Here is a 16810-nt window from a genome sequence, read left to right on the forward strand (position 1 = left end):
ATTTTCCACCAAATAAAGTTTGTCTGGAGCCGCAAAAGCTATTTGATATCACAGCTTATAAAGTTTTTTATATAGTTGTATCATATATACAAATATTTGTTGTATTTATCAAAATATAGAGCAAAAATAAAGACAATTCTTGACATTTTGTTGCTATTTTACCGGTTATAACAATATCAAACTCTTATGACTATAATGTATCCTCTGGAGACCATGAATGTCTGTTCATGGTAAACCATGCAGTATTTGTTCAGATATTTCAGTCAGGATTGACATTTCAGTGATGGACATTGCCATCCCTTGAGCGATGCAGCCTGTGTGACTTCAATGTCCAAAAATAAACCATGTTAACGTGCAGTGGTGAGAGAAAAAAGTACAATTTGTGATTGGTATCATCTGTAAAGTCAATAATTTTTATCAAACAGAGTCATAGTTTATTTATTTCAGTGGGGAGTTCCTCCACTGCAACACTGCTGCATTGTTTGACATACAGTAAGGGGCTGACAACAGTATATGTATGCCTCTCATTTTAGAGTTCCTCAGATCAGCAAGCTCCATCATTTACTTGATGAGGCGCTTGTGTTCTAATTAAGGCCTTTAATGGAGGGGAACCGGTGTAAGGAGGGTTCATACATTCTTCATCTGAGTGACAGTTAAAATGTTTAAATGTCAGCCAGTCTAAACCAGCAAACTGCATGACTCAGTCTTTCTGAAGCTGTAGAGATCTACAAGGAAATTTGCCCATTGGCAACTGATTCATACTGTCACGACCTGTCCTCTAAAACAGAGCATTAGTATAGAACTGAGATGTTCAAGCAAATCAATGTTATTCAGAACAATGTTAAATTATTTTGTCATTTAATGTCTAAAAGGTGTGTTCATACCAAACGCGGCGTGAATAGCGTTTGGTATGAACACGGCATGAGACCTGAACCACATTCTCCAAACAAATAGGGGGCAGCATTTCACCTCTACTGGGTCCACACAATTTAAGAAAAGAAAACCACTGACTAACAGCAGGATCCAACAAAACTGCTGAAAGTCTGGTCAAAATAACATGGCTATCTTTTAATGTCCACGTGTGGCCCCGGCCTACTGTTTACATTACATAATAATAATAATAATAATAATATCTTTTTATTTTCATGTACATATACACATACACGAAATGTGACCTCTGCATTTGACCCATCCCTAGGGAGCAGTGGGCTGCCGAGAAAGTGCCCGGGGAGCAGTTAGGGGTTCAGTGTCTTGCTTCGGCACACTTCGGCACATGGCACGTCCCAGCCAAGGATCGATCCACCGACCTTGCCGGACAACCCTCTTAACCCAGTGTGCCACAGCTTGTAGCAAGAAAGCAGCCACTTTCAGACCGTATATCGACCCCATTTAATAAAACGTTGCGAGTTCAGCATCCAACCATCTCTTTACGAGCCAAGAGCTTTCTACAGCGATGGAAAGCCACGCCAATGCTGCTTTTTACAGCACTTATTTTATTTGCCCCTGAACGCGTATTCCTGCTGGGAACGGGTTGTTGGCATGGTGATGAAGGTCAATGCCAATAGCGTCATCCATCTTGTGTTCACTGTGCCACTAACACAAGGCCTCGGGCCAGCTCTACTCTTTCGTCCTCTCATGTTGGACTGAGGACAGACTGAACGCTACAGTGACTCAATATCGCCTCTCCAGATACAAGTGGTATTACAAGACAGGACAGGCCGGGCTAGCTGGTTAGTATGCTCTTTTCACTAGATACCTCTATGTCTTTGACATAACGTCAACACTGTAAGCTCCTCACAATCTGTTGATAATTGAATTTTTGCCAATTCTCACACAAATAACCCATAACACATCGTGTTTCTCACACTCTGGTGCACATTGCTGACGGCCCGGCGGAAACGGGGAATCGCTGGGTTAAAGCTCCGAGGCCTTCCCCTGGCCAAGCGGATTCCCCAAAACTGGTCTGCTGAATCTTTCATGGTGAGATCGTTCTATCACGTCCGAGGAGCAGATCAGAGACTCAATTGCAGACAGACACAGGAGACGAGGTTTGCAAGGTATTTTACTGGGCACCAAGCAGTCATAAACATGAACTCAAAACAACTCCGACCAGGAGCGAGCAAAAATCCAAACTGAATAAAACAAAGCAAAGGCAGAAAAAGGCAAAGTCACGAACCAGGAGCAAACACGAGGAAGACACAATGCTGGAAAAGACAGAGTGACGAACAAAGACGATCTCACAACCAGAACAGGGAAAGCAGTGCGACCGTGTTCTCTTCTGCATGCTCCACACTCTTTGCTGCGTGTGGCACTGCTGCTATTGTTCCCAACAGTTACTTTGCATCCGTGATATCTTTGTTCAGAACTAAACGGCCTTCTGCTAACTGCATGGAAAGACTGGCTAGCTGTATTAGCGGCGGGGCAACCCATAGTCTTTAGCTGCTGTTGTGATAGCTTGTGTGAGCGTGCAATGTCAATCACTTTCTCGAGCATTAGATCAGGACCGTGACAGAGTAGTTTTTCCTGGACTCTTGGAGAGTTTGTACCGAAAACGATCTTGTCTCTAATCATCTCATGACCGTTAGGGTAGTTGCAGTCTTTTACTAGCAGCTTTAGCTTTAGATGAATCCCAATCCATCCATGGCGTGGTTCTCCATCTTCCGTCGTCAGGTCGAAGTGAGAACCAAGCTATTCTGACACCATGTAATATTCTGTTTCTACTGACACTTAAGTGTCTAAGTAAAACGAGTGATACCAGTTTGTCTCATAGGGCGCGGCGGGCGTCCATCTTTATTGTTCTCGTGTTTCACACTCTCTGGCGCACATTGCTGACATCATCACAACATGACTGTTACCTGAACCGGAAGTATCCAAGATACTACACTTTCCTTGAGTATTTCCATTTCATTCTACTTTATAGAACTGTGCTTTTGATACTTAAGTGCATTTAGATGATAAAACATTTGGGCTTTTACTCTAAAATTAACTTACAGGGCTTTTCACTTGTAGATAAGTATTTTCACGCTGTACTGATGCTTTTACTTACATTTCCAATCTTAATATTGGTCTCTTTGGAAATAATTGCAGGTGTATCTTTGAATCTCACTTTCCAGTTTCTTTTTTTGTTTTTTCCTGGGAATGTTGCTACAGACACCCAGTTAATAATTCTGCAAATTCATTGGCTTTTATCAAACACCATTGTGTTACCTCATTCCGTGATCGATAGTGACTTAGCAGACATGTATTTGAATAAATGATCTGAATACGTACCACTGCACTGCTCATTAGACTTAAAAAAGAACAACCTAACTTTATGTTCTCATGGCATTTCTGACTAAATCAGTCTAACAGTATCACATCTGTCTCAGTGTGACGGGACCAACAGATTAAATTAGGGGAGCTCAGATTCTTTCCATGTAGAGCTTTCACATCTGCCTTGAGGCCTGAGTCAATTTCCTATGATAGCCCTCCAGTTGATGCGCTGGTGAAATGTCAATTAGTCACCATCCACCTCCACACAGTGTGCTCTGTTTCAGCGGGTCCAGGGATAATCGCTCATCATTGACCCCGTCTGGATGGTGGCAGGGCAAGTCGGGACAAGCACATACACACTCACACACAAACATCTGAGTCTCCTCTGAGTCCCACCTCTGGACTTTGCAAGTGCACATCTGCCCCTCCAGAGTATTTGTGTGGTACAAGACAGAGAAAACGGACAGCAACAGTTGATTCAGACTTAATGGAACAAGCACAAAGCTCACTTGTGTTTTCTCATATCAGCACTTTACACATTATTATAGACCAACAAATTATGTTTGCTCTTTACTTAACTATAACTATGTCTTGATAATTCTGTAGATGCATGCACTGATATTGTTGAAATAAATGATTCTAAAAACATTCCCACTGAACACAATCTGGGAATTTGAAGAATACACCAATATTAACATTCTGTGTGCTGGTATGATTACACTCTTCTCAACTAATAAAGGATGTCAACCTGCCGATAAATGGGCCAAACACAGCGGAGTTAAGAACAAAGTTTATCCAATATGCCTTCGAAAATTCACAGTTGGGATTAACTGCTCCAGTTAAAATCACTAAGAGTACAAAAAAGCAAAAGAGGAACGTACTCAGGTGATATCAGGTCTCAGTATTACCAGACTGTGAGGGAAAAGCTACTTAAATCTGTCAAAGGAGCAGAGAGTATCGGAAAACTCTGATAGTTACTCCAAACACAACCAGAAAAAAAATCAAGAAGATGTTTAGTTTCTGTTTTACATTGCAATGTTTGGTGTAACTTAAATGTGAGGTTGTGATTCTAAGCAACCCAGACAGTGATGTGAGCAGTGGCGGCTGGCCAATAGAGGCCATGGGGCCCCACCTTATTAAAACTATAATAATAATAAATTATACAAATTGTCAATATTTCTGTTTTTGAAATATGGAATGTACCCAGTAATATTTGTAAATTATGATATCTGCGCAAAATATATGCTTTTCCTGCTCGTCCTATCCGCCTGTATGCATGTCTCAGCAGCGCTAGGGCCATCGAGAAATGGCCCAAAAGAGGCGGGGCTATGAAGCAGTTTATCCAATTGCTGATTAAAGATATAAATGAGTGACATACAATTTAGCCAATCAGCGTCATCAAATAGATTCAGCTTCTGCGCGTTCTCGTCAGGAGAAGTCTACAGGCGAGCGCCAGCGCCTACTCCTCCAAGACCCGTTAGAGAGGAGAAGTTTGAGGAGAAACTACAGTTAAAGAGCTGATCCCAGATCAGCCTGACCTCACAATCAGACAGCAGACTAGCGGGAAAGGGAAGCAGTACATGAAGCTTCTCTAGTAGCTGTATCAGACAGGTTTGGCTAGCTGGATGCAGTCATGATGATAACTTATTTATCTTTAAAACAACGGGGACAGATCCAGCACGGACAGTTAGGGAGTGAGGGAGGAGGAGGTAAGGAAACATGAGAACACCAGGGCACACATGAGAACTCTGTCAAGCTACATATTAGACAAAGTGAACATCTTTTCTTCTACATAGTTGTCCTCAGTCTCATCTGCTTAACTTGGTCATGGAGGCATCAACATTTAATTGAGATGGTGAATTAACAGTGAAAACTCATCATAGCTCATATATATCTAAATATGTATGTGTGTGTTTTATATTATACTGAATATTATTATATGATATATGTTTATATATATTATACTGAATTCCCTGTGAGGGTGACAAAAATAAGATGTCCTGACGTGTTTATCAAAGTGTTATTTACTGCTTTTTTCGTGTTGGAATAAATGTTAAATATTTAACTGCAAAGTAGTAATGTGTGTTTGATATCTTAATTTTTTTTGCATTAAATCATTCTGGGATGTTTGCTGAAATTGATTGGATGGCCCTACCTAGAACATGTTCCACCAGCTGCCACTGGGTTACACGGTCCTGCAGATTCCTGCTCTACAACATCAGGAGGATTCGCCCCTTCCTCACTGAGGAGACGGAGCAGGTGCTCATCCAGGCTCTGGTCATCTCCCTCCTGGACTACTGCAACTCTCTACTTGCCGGAGCCTCGGCGTCGGCCATCAGACCTCTGGAGCTTGTCCAGAAAGCTGCAGCTCGCCTGGTGTTCAATCTCCCCAAGTTCTCCCACACAACTTCCCTTCTCCGTTCTCTACACTGGCTCCCTGTAAGAGCTCACATCCAGTTTCAGACTCTAGTGCTGGACTACAGGGCAGTGAAAGGAACAGCTCCTTCCTATCTCCAGGCCATGGTCAAGCCCTACACCCCCGCCCGACCACTTGGCTCTGTTGCCTCGGGGCGATTGTTGCCCCGTCGCTCAGAGGTCCCTGCGGTCGATCGACCCGGTCACAGCTGTTCTCTGTCCTGGCCCCACAGTGGAGGAATGAACTCCCCACTGACGTCAGCACAGCAGAGTCGCTGCCCATCTTTCATCAGGCTGAAAACTCACCTCTTCAAGAAGTACTACCCTGAGCCTTCCACTCAGCACTCATTGTATTCGTATTAGTTCGTTTCACTTATTGTATGTGTTTGTTTCTGCACTGTACGTTTGCTCTGGTTTATGCTCTTAGATGCTTGTTTAAAGGAGATGCACTTATGACTTCTGGTGACTAGTTCTCTTGAATACCGATGTTGAATATTGTAAGTCGCTTTGGATAAAAGCGTCTGCTGAATGACTGTAATGTAATCGACAATAAGCATTTCGTTATCCATTGCTATTTATTCTTTTACAAAAATGAAAAAAGAAAACCATGACAAATGCTTTTTTGAAGGAGTATCCACTTTCAGACACCCTCACTACATTTTAGAGTAATTTTTCCATCATTATTCTGCTTACCATATTATATATTTTTTGTCATATGCATTGAATCTGTTGCGTTGTTCATTCTGTAGGCATCACATTTATGTCCATCCTGATAGAGGGATCCCTCCTCTGTTGATCTCTCTAATTGAAATAAATTGGCAAATCAAGTGACAATAAAGTATTTTCTCATTATTTATTCTTTATTTTCGTCTCAGCCCCCTGTAGTTGTTTTATGGCCCACCTACCCCACCGGCCCCTGCAGAGCCTGTACTGTCTACATTTACGCTGCTGGACCCAAGACCTCAGAGACCTGGGTCTGAAGCCTGACACCTTCAGAGGAGTTTGAACCTGAACACGTTCAGTTCCCTTTTCCAACTGTCAAGTTAGCCCGTACTCCCACGTGAAGGAGCATTAGTCACACCTCGTTAATTTTCCCAGGCCTCGTGACGGAATCAGGTCGTCTATAAAGGAGGCACCTGGCCACCCGCAAGACAGCACGAGACGGAGGAGCAGGGACGGACTGAGTCGCGAGCCAAAAATCGAAAAATGAACGCACATATCTTAGTTTGCGGTTTATCTCTGCTGTTACTGCTGAACTTCGTGGGAGCCAAACCCGTTTCTGATCTACAGGTGAGTTCACCTTTCAGCTGCTCAACAAATGAGATGTGAAGACGGCACATTTCAAAGCCAATGCAACCATTTAAAACGAAAATAAAGTCAGTTCATATTTGAATTGTAATAAATAGATGTGTGTTGGATGGACTGCATTACTGTGTGTTAATCACAATGTTATAGCTCTCTGGGTTTTCTTTTTCTCCACAGAGTTTGAAGCAGCTTTTAGAAGAGGAGATCAACACTGCGCCATATTACTCCTCAGAGGAGGAGAAGGATGGAAACACAGACAAGTCGTTGTTCGGAGCTCCAGAGGAGCAGCCGTGGGACTCCTCCGACCCCAGCAACTCGGTACTGGAGGCTAGAGGAAACCTCCTCGCGCGTGTCTTCAAAGACCTCATGAGGACCTCCAAGCGCTCGTGGAGCCGAAACAAGAAGGGCGGGCTGAGGAGCTGCTTCGGTGTCCGGCTAGAGAGGATCGGCTCCTTCAGCGGGCTGGGATGCTGAAGGTAGGTGGTATTTAAATCAGCCACGTAATATTCAGTTAAAATGAAACAGAAGTCATTTAGTCCTGAAGGTCTTGGCCAATATGAGAAAATATTATATGGATGACAATTTCTTTTTACACTCACAGGTGTCCTGAAATAAGATAAAAAACGTATTTGTAGAATAACAGAAACAACATGCAGTTAGAATGTGAGGCAGAATGGGGTGAGTGCAGATAAACACGAATTTATAACGATTCTGATACAGTTATTGCACATTATGTGATTAATTGATACAAACCGACACGTTTAAGTGTTCTGATCTTATACATCAACGTATAATGCAGATCGTCGACAGAGCAACACAGAATGCTAAGGGATTAAACATGAACAGAAATATACAGATTAAGCACATTGTTTAAAAATCTATAAATATCCCTAGTTTGTGTATATTTGAGGAGGAGTTCATGATTGCACTGAAATGAAAATGCATCAAAACCTTTAATATTTAAGAAGCGAGACACCGAGAGCTCCTTCATCACTTGGAGGTTTTGTGGCTCTTTGCTCAGCAGCTGCAGTTTGGCCAATGCAGACACGGAGATGTAACAAAGTGCTTGTTAACCCGGTGTGGTGATGTGTCTTTTGTTCTGTCAACAGGCGTGAATGACTCGGGCTTCTCCCATCAGCAGACACTTTAAAGGGCGCCTCCTCCAGTCTCTCCGGTCCACGCTTGTCAGTCACAACCGTCATTTCTCTTTTCATATGTGAGCTATTAAATGATAAATTATTGGAAATGTATTTATTATTTTCATGTTGGATAGAGTACAGCTGCCTTGTATTAAAATAATTATTTTGCACAAAAGCCGAGTTTGTGATTTAATTTGTTTCTCCTTTGGGCTCTAGTCATATTGTAATAAACCTGTCGCAGTGTGTTAGATGGGGAAGCATTTCATTCATATTGATTTGTTATTTTTAAATAAATGATCGTCAGTTTCTTTTAGATAACTTTTCTTTTCACGTGAACAGTTTCACGCAATCGATCCGGGAACAGTTTGTGTTTTAGCATAAGTAGGCCTACGTCATCGTTGAATAACATGAGTGACGTGACAAGTTGCTGGAATTATGAAAGGCATGCTGCTCTCATAGACGCACCAGATTGTCTCGATAACGACCCGTAAATAATCCAGAAATGCACGGGGGGGGGGGGGGGGGGGGGGGGGATAGGCTAATAGTGATGGACGTTTCACAGTCCCTGGCAGATAAACGCCTTGATCTGGTGGAACATGCAGAAGTTAGTCCCAAAATAATAAGGGCTCGATGGAGTCTGCGTCAGAACGACCGACCTGTACCTCAGATGGCTGAGATATGGTGTGAAGATGGTTCCACGGTGACGACGCGATCCCTCAACAGCATGTGATGGACTGCATGCTTCAGTGACTGCATGGCATTAACTGGGAAAAGGCCACATAGTCTGTATGCTGGATCAAAACACGTGGAGCTTGTTTTAGGCACGATCACAAACGTCACAAATATTGAATGAAAATCTAATTATTTAACACGGTTGATAAAGTTTCCAGAAAACAGCTTAATTCTTCCCTCTTAAAAGTGATACAGTGGGCAGAGTAAAAGTTACAAAGGAGGCTACATGTGATTAGTACAATTTTAAGGAATTGTACTTGCTACTTTATATTTCCACCCTCTACATGTCAGAGGGAAATGTTTGGACTCCATGTATCTGACAGTTACTGGTTAGATGTCACATACAAAAAAACTCACGATAAGCTTGTAAAATAAATCAAATCAGTGGCTCCCAAACTCTTTGGCTTGTGACCTCTTAGGTCTAGTTCAGGCTCCTTGTCATGATTCAGATTCTATAAACTGTTAGCAGATCCACCAAAGAGGCATTTCTCCTCTGAACTTGTGACATGGTTTAATTTGAATAATAACAAAAGATGAGAGCAGATTTGTGTTGAAGCACTTTTGCCCACCACTGGACCACCCAACTGTGTATAAAGTAGTTATAAACTATGAAATGCTGCTTCCATGTCAATGCATTAGAACTCATGAAAGAGTCATTTAATATCAGCCTATTTTATTATTGATTCTTTAAGTACATTTAGATGATAATATTGTACTTCAGTAACATTTGTAATGCAGGACTTTGACATGCAAGTAAAGTATGTTTTACATAGTGGTATTAGTACTTTTACATAAATAAAAGAGCTGAGTACTTCTTCCACCACTGTCCTTGTGGCAGCTTGGTCTTCACTGTTTACATTAATGTCATAAATAAAGAAGAATAAATACCTGAAACAAATCAGGCTGGATTACACTTTTGTTTCACTTTGACAGGTTTTAAGTTTTTGGTCAGCATCAAACAGGAAGTTGTTCCCATAAACCAAGAAGGAAGAAAAATGACCCTGATTTTAATATAAGGGTCCAATATGTTCACCAGCTAGTCTCTAAATGTGTCTGTCTGCTGTTTGTGCTGGGCTTATCAGAGCTTTTTCACTGGAAACCAAGTTGATGAGAGCTCTGAGACTGAACCAACACTGCAAAAGCAAAACAATGAGCTGAAAGAGGCTAAAACGCTCTGTGGAGTTGAGGGAGATAATGTGTGTGCTTCACCACAGACAGACTCTAATAATAATGAGAGGCTTCACGGTGTTCTTGCTTCCCGCAACAGAGAGGTCAGAGGTCACAATCTGCCACAGAGCAGCACCCTGAGAGCTGGTAGGGCACTTGCATCCTTCTCAAGGACCCTTTGGTGGAGTGTTGGTCTGAGTGGTGTTCCTCCCACTGAAGGCTGACCTCTACACCACCACAATCACGTACACGCCTCAATTTAGAAACACGGTCACGATGTCTGTTACTTTACTACTTCCCGTAGCTCAGTGACAACAATGTCCCGCGTACAGGGGGGTTGAAGTATGTTTCTCAAACAAAGTAGCAAATGGTAGCAGCTATGTCACATGAATGCCCCATATCTAAGAGACAATGCTTTAAAAGGAGCAGTTTCCGACAGCTCCTGTTATCAGAATCAGGTGTCAGGAATGCCAGTCCAATTCCTGGCATACCCACATGTGTCCAGCTAATGTATAAAAGAGAAGAGGCTTCTGCTGTGGACTCCAACATCCAAACAGCTACCAGGCAAAGAAGCCAAGGAGCATCCATCCATCCATCCATTCATACGACCAACAGGAACTCACAGAGAAACATGCATCTGTCTTCCATTCCTCTTTGTGGCCTCCTCCTCATCTTGAAGCTGCAGCTGTCCAGCACATATCCCATCAGCACCGGCTTGACTGACACTGACATGGACATCTTAAAGGTGAGTCTTCAGATGAGTGATTCTGAAACTTGGGTTTGGAAAGGAGGAGTTCTAGGGGACGTGCAGCAAGATAAGCAAGCACTTTTATTTATTTTACAGCATCTAATTTCAGTCATCCCACTCATAGATTGTATAAAGATCATTACTCAACAGCAACATCCTCTAGACCTCTGGGACCATATATGATTCAATATGACTCTTTGATCTCATATGTGTTAAATTGGTCAGCCAATAACAATAAGTGTAATGAGTATGTAATAAATAATTAATGCTGCAGTTGTATAGTTACAACATTAACAATGTTTATTTGAAGCCTGCACTGCAGGACAAGCTCTCACATGCTTCTCATGGTCTTAACTTTCTGCTTCTGATGCATCACCATACTTGAAAGTGCAACCAGAAATGTTTGAAGGCCCACCCTGTAAATGTAATTCCACAATGCAAAATGTTAAAATGTTTATTTTCCATATGCAAGAGTTAACCTAATTTATGTGGACATTGCAGGTGCTCCTTCACAGACTAGAGGAGTCAGTTCCTGATGTGGACCGGAGAGTCTCTGCAGAGATGGACAGCCTGTCCATAGAGGATGCAGCAGACAGACAGCAGCCCCAAACCGGACTGGATGAGGCAGCGATCAGGGAGTTTCTCTCAGCAAAGAACCTGAAGAGCGTCCGCAACGACTCGTCCAGGAAGTCCTCCGGCTGCTTTGGGCGACGGATGGACAGAATAGGCTCCATGAGCTCACTGGGGTGCAACACTGTCGGCAGATACAGTGAGTTACAGTAACACATCCACAGGAAACAGTCACACATAGCCCTGTGTTTATTCTCATATTTATAATTAAATTCTCATGAATTTACCTCATACACATTTGTATTATTAATGAAACAAATCCAGAAATATGAACTGCCTTAATAACAGAGTTGTTGCTCTCTTGTTCTTTTGCAGATCCAAAGTAAAGATGAAGTCTTACCATCTAAATTCTGGAACTGCAACGTCTCTACCATTTTTATTTGAACGCTATTTATTTACTGATATTTATTGAATATTGATGGTGGCTTACAAGTACTGTTTATTTATAATGGATGTAAGACTGTTCTTTATGTACTGTTGAATGTATTAATAAATGTTTACAACTGCACATCATTGAACCAAGTGTTGCTGAAGCATCAACACACACACCCACACACGCACACACACACACACCTACACACACACACAGATTGTGAATGAATACAACAATTGTCATGCAACGGAAATGGCCTCCAATGATACATGGTAATTGGAATGTACTTGTATATCTCTTTTCTAGTCTTCCGACTACTCAAGGCTCTTTAACACTACATGTCATCATTCACCCATGCCACCTGCCCTTCACAACTAACATTCACACACAATAGGCACAGGACCAATTTGGAAGTTTATTTTATTGATATACGGGAGCAATTTGGGATTAAGTGTCTTGACCAAAGACACATCGACATTGACTGTCAGAGCAGGGGATCGAACCGCCGATCCTCTGATTGAAGGACGACCCGCTCCATAATCAAATGGACACTTCTTACATTCAACTTGGTTGCATCTGACAACGATAGGAGACACTGGCATATTCCCCATATCCTTAGAACAGTCTCCAGAGTTGCATCCTGGGTAATAACCCCTGTGGGAGAGGGTTCATTCGTCCTGCACATAATGGTGTGACTCTGTTGTTGAGACTATGACTGACAACAAATGATAACCCTCCATCTGGTTTGGTTTCTATCTTTTTTTAATGTAAATGAACTGAAAGCATCTCCAAGCTGCGTTTAAGTTTTGGCATCAGCAACCCTTCTGTAAGGTGTGGCTTGTTAAAGAAGCTGGGAAAGCTGTAAGTTTAGTGTCCATTCATTACACGAGATGTTTTCATCCCTGTTTACTCCTGTCATTACGCCTGGTGAATAAAGTGGAGCTGAGCGCTCAACAAGTAGGTTGGACTTTGGGTGGACTGAATGGACTGCACGCTTCAGTAACACTTACGCACCTTCGTGTCTCACTTGTAAGACACTCTCAGACAGCCATGACCCCATCATTAACAGAGATAAAAAAAAGTTTCCTCTTGATCTCATGAAGACTGAGACATGCACCTGAATACTCAAGGAGAAATCTAGTAAGTGGACCTTGAGTTAAGAACTGCAGCTACCAGTGTTGTTGTCTTAATGCAGGTTAGCATCGGCTAACTCCACACGGGACAGAGAAATAGCAGCTTATTGCAAAATATTTGAATCAATGAGAACATATTAAACTGTTTCCACTGACTAAGACAGTGTGAATGTATATCATCCATTTCTCCACTTACCGTCTTGTTATTATGAGAGCTGTAAAATGTAAAATATAGTTCAGCCTTTTGGGAAATAACATGGATTACTTTTCTTGCAGAGAGCAAGATGAGAACATTTTTGTCCATCTCATGTCTGTGTGTTAAGTATGAAACTACAGCCATAAGTTGATTAGCTCAGCCTTGCTCTCCAGACACTGTTCGCTAAGAAAAATGTCCAGCTTGTAACTATAACCACAAATTGTTTTGACATTTCTGTTTTATTAAATTAAATACCACGTGTTAATCAGTGAGCTTTAGAGGTGTTGTGAGGAATTTAAGTATTAAATGCATTCTTAGTATGATTAATGGCACCCCTAGTGGTGGATATTAAATGTCACAATATATTTAATGTCACAATATATTTACTTATGGAATGTATTAAATGTTTACAGTATATTTACTTATAGAAGTGTTAAACCATAAAAGTATAGTCACTGTATGTATTAAACACTGTAAGAATAGTCGCTGAATGTTTTGAGCCATGAAGCTGAGGGATTTTGAGTGAGGCTTTTCAGAGACGACCATATGAATGAGTGGAGTGTGTTGCTTTAAGGAAGGAGAGGGGGCCGGACCAGAAGAATGAGTCATGAAGCCAAGGAGGAGCTTATCGGATTTCAGCCAATCACTGAGCTGATCGATGGGGAGAAGAATGTGAAACATGAGACTTTACCTGACTTTTTTGGGACAGAAGGACAGTGAATTGGGGAACAGCTTCAGATCTTCTGGGGGCCATCGAGCAGACACACCAGTCTGCTGGGTGGCCCGGATTGGGCCTCAATTTCATGAAATATTATGTTTTTGCGTTTGTGGGATAATAAATCCTTTTGATTCTGACTTGAACCAGCGATTCTGTTTTGGTGGCTGTTGAGGAGCACATGGCATGGGGGAGGGGCGGATTCTCTTTTCGAACAGAAGTTTCTGTGCCTTAACAGTGTTGGCAGGTGTATTTCAATATATGAGGGAACTAAATTAGCCACTGCAAGTCTTTATGCTAAGTTAAGCTAATGGCTTGGTGGCTCTAGCTCCATACTTAATATATCGTGAGAGTGGTATCAATGGGAGTGTATCAATATCTCCAGGGTCCTATGTTCCCCAGCTCCATATCCTCCCAATATGAAGCATTAGGAGACCTTTCAAACTGTTTTATGTTCTCAGCAATGTTTTTTCCATGGGTCCAATGTTCAGTGTATTAGGGGTGTAACGGTTCACAAAATTCTCGGTTCGGTTCAATACGACACAGTGGTGCCACGGTTCAGTACGTTTTCAAAACGGTAAAAAAGCAGAAATGCCAAATCCTCGCTGGTGACACTCTCAAGGAGGCGTGTCTGAAGAACATGGCTCTTCATCTCCATTCAGTAGTGAGGTAATGTGTCGTTACAGTCAGCTAGCTTTGTGTAGTCCGTGACATCCGGCTGTTTGTTGTCAGAGCAACAGCGGGAGCTTCGGACATTTGATTCTCTGTTTGGGCTTTGGTTTTCTTTAACAAAGCAGGAATTATGGTTTGGAGAAATGGGCTCGTGAATGAGTAGTGTCACGGGGCTCAGTAGCATTAAGCATGTTTGTACAGCCTGGTTTTCCACTTCAGAGTAGGGTCTCATATCCATATAGCAATCGCCGTGGCAGCGCCGTGGCAGCGTGTGTGCTGCTGTTGGTTTTCCTGCTAAGCTAGTTTAGCGTAGGACGCCTCCCAGAACACACGTGCCTCACCAGAGTAGAATGTTTTTCTTCTATGGTGGAGTGTCAGACAGTATGTTGTCTGTTACGTGGTGAAGTGTCAGTCAGCACGTTGTCTGTTACGTGGTGAAGTGTCAGACAGCACGTTGTCTGTTACGTGGTGCAGTGTCAGTCAGCACGTTGTCTGTTACGTGGTGAAGTGTCAGTCAGCACGTTGTCTGTTACGTGGTGAAGTGTCAGACAGCACGTTGTCTGTTACGTGGTGCAGTGTCAGACAGTACGTTGTCTGTTACGTGGTGAAGTGTCAGACAGCACGTTGTCTGTTACGTGGTGAAGTGTCAGTCAGCACGTTGTCTGTTACGTGGTGAAGTGTCAGACAGCACGTTGTCTGTTACGTGGTGCAGTGTCAGACAGCACGTTGTCTGTTACGTGGTGCAGTGTCAGTCAGCACGTTGTCTGTTACGTGGTGAAGTGTCAGTCAGCACGTTGTCTGTTACGTGGTGCAGTGTCAGACAGCACGTTGTCTGTTACGTGGTGCAGTGTCAGTCAGCACGTTGTCTGTTACGTGGTGCAGTGTCAGACAGCACGTTGTCTGTTACGTGGTGCAGTGTCAGACAGTACGTTGTCTGTTACGTGGTGAAGTGTCAGACAGCACGTTGTCTGTTACGTGGTGCAGTGTCAGTCAGCACGTTGTCTGTTACGTGGTGCAGTGTCAGTCAGCACGTTGTCTGTTACGTGGTGCAGTGTCAGACAGTACGTTGTCTGTTACGTGGTGCAGTGTCAGACAGTACGTTGTCTGTTACGTGGTGCAGTGTCAGTCAGCACGTTGTCTGTTACGTGGTGCAGTGTCAGACAGTACGTTGTCTGTTACGTGGTGCAGTGTCAGTCAGCACGTTGTCTGTTACGTGGTGCAGTATCAGACAGTACGTTGTCTGTTACGTGGTGCAGTGTCAGTCAGCACGTTGTCTGTTACGTGGTGCAGTGTCAGACAGTACGTTGTCTGTTACGTGGTGCAGTGTCAGTCAGCACGTTGTCTGTTACGTGGTGCAGTATCAGACAGTACGTTGTCTGTTACGTGGTGGAGTGTCAGACAGTACGTTGTCTGTTACGTGGTGGAGTGTCAGACAGCACAATAGTATTATTCAAACGTATTGTTCGGTTCGTAATGTGTACCGAACCGTAAGCCTCTTACCAAACGGTTCAATAGGAATACGTGTATTGTTACACCCCTACAGTGTATGTTTCTTGGGGGCAGTTACGTTGAAATCACCCACCCACAGCTTATTGCCTATTGATGTTCTACTCCTTGGAATCTAATGTACGCCCTCAAATCTGCAGGCAAGACAGTTTTCTTGACTTTAGACATCGATGTCTGAGCAGTGGCTAAATGGATAAGAAAAAGAAATGATCAACCAACTCTGTCTTCCTCAATTCTTTTGTCAATTTGAACAGCTATGATACCATTTACCAATCGCTTACAAAGAGGACCTTGGGAACATATGGTGACCCTCTAGTCACCTTTTCATCTCAGTCTTAGTAAGAAAGAGAAGTAGCTTATTTTACGAAATGTCAAACAATTGTTTCAATATTTGACATTGTCTACTCCTAATTCTTCTTTACGGGATTATGTGGAAACAGCACAGTAATGTCGTAATGTACTGCCAGCATTCAATTAAGAATAACTGATATGCAATTTTACATTCAGCTAAACCTTCTTGTCCTTCCTCACAGACTGAACCACAACTCCAAACCAAACAGACATTTAATTAGCTAGAAGATCAACATGTATGTACCGTAAATGTCTTAAATTGATGATGACATTGGTTCCCTCCTCTCCTAATCTAAACCATGTTGCCTCCACGTAGCCCAGCAGGAGCAGCAGTTTTAACCTACTATGGTATTTTTTGGACTGAGGAGTGTAGACAGTGTTAAGTATTTGCATGGTGAATGCTGCATTCCTGTCAATACACACCACGTCTGAGCTCAGAGCTCCAAGATGGCTCCTGAGGTCATGCCACTGCTGGC

The 16810-nt window shown here is 42.6% G+C and overlaps 2 protein-coding genes across 2 annotated transcripts; both read left to right on the top strand.

The window, feature by feature from the left end:
* Positions 1-6873: 6873 nt before the first annotated feature.
* nppal (natriuretic peptide A-like) lies at positions 6874-7446 on the top strand (the record flags this gene model as incomplete). The annotated part of the gene is made up of 2 exons (XM_079176988.1): positions 6874-6957; positions 7150-7446. The coding sequence occupies 2 exons, from the start codon at positions 6874-6876 to the stop codon at positions 7444-7446; spliced, it is 381 nt and encodes a 126-aa protein (XP_079033114.1).
* Positions 7447-10641: 3195 nt separating this feature from the next.
* On the top strand, positions 10642-11714 carry nppb (natriuretic peptide B; the record flags this gene model as incomplete). The annotated part of the gene is made up of 3 exons (XM_079177001.1): positions 10642-10755; positions 11260-11527; positions 11704-11714. 3 exons carry the CDS (start codon positions 10642-10644, stop codon positions 11712-11714), a joined length of 393 nt encoding a protein of 130 aa, XP_079033127.1.
* Between the last annotated feature and the right edge of the window lie 5096 nt (positions 11715-16810).

This window comes from Pholis gunnellus, assembly GCF_910591455.1.
Source record: "Pholis gunnellus genome assembly, chromosome: 2".
In the NCBI taxonomy this organism is placed as follows: domain Eukaryota; kingdom Metazoa; phylum Chordata; class Actinopteri; order Perciformes; family Pholidae; genus Pholis; species Pholis gunnellus.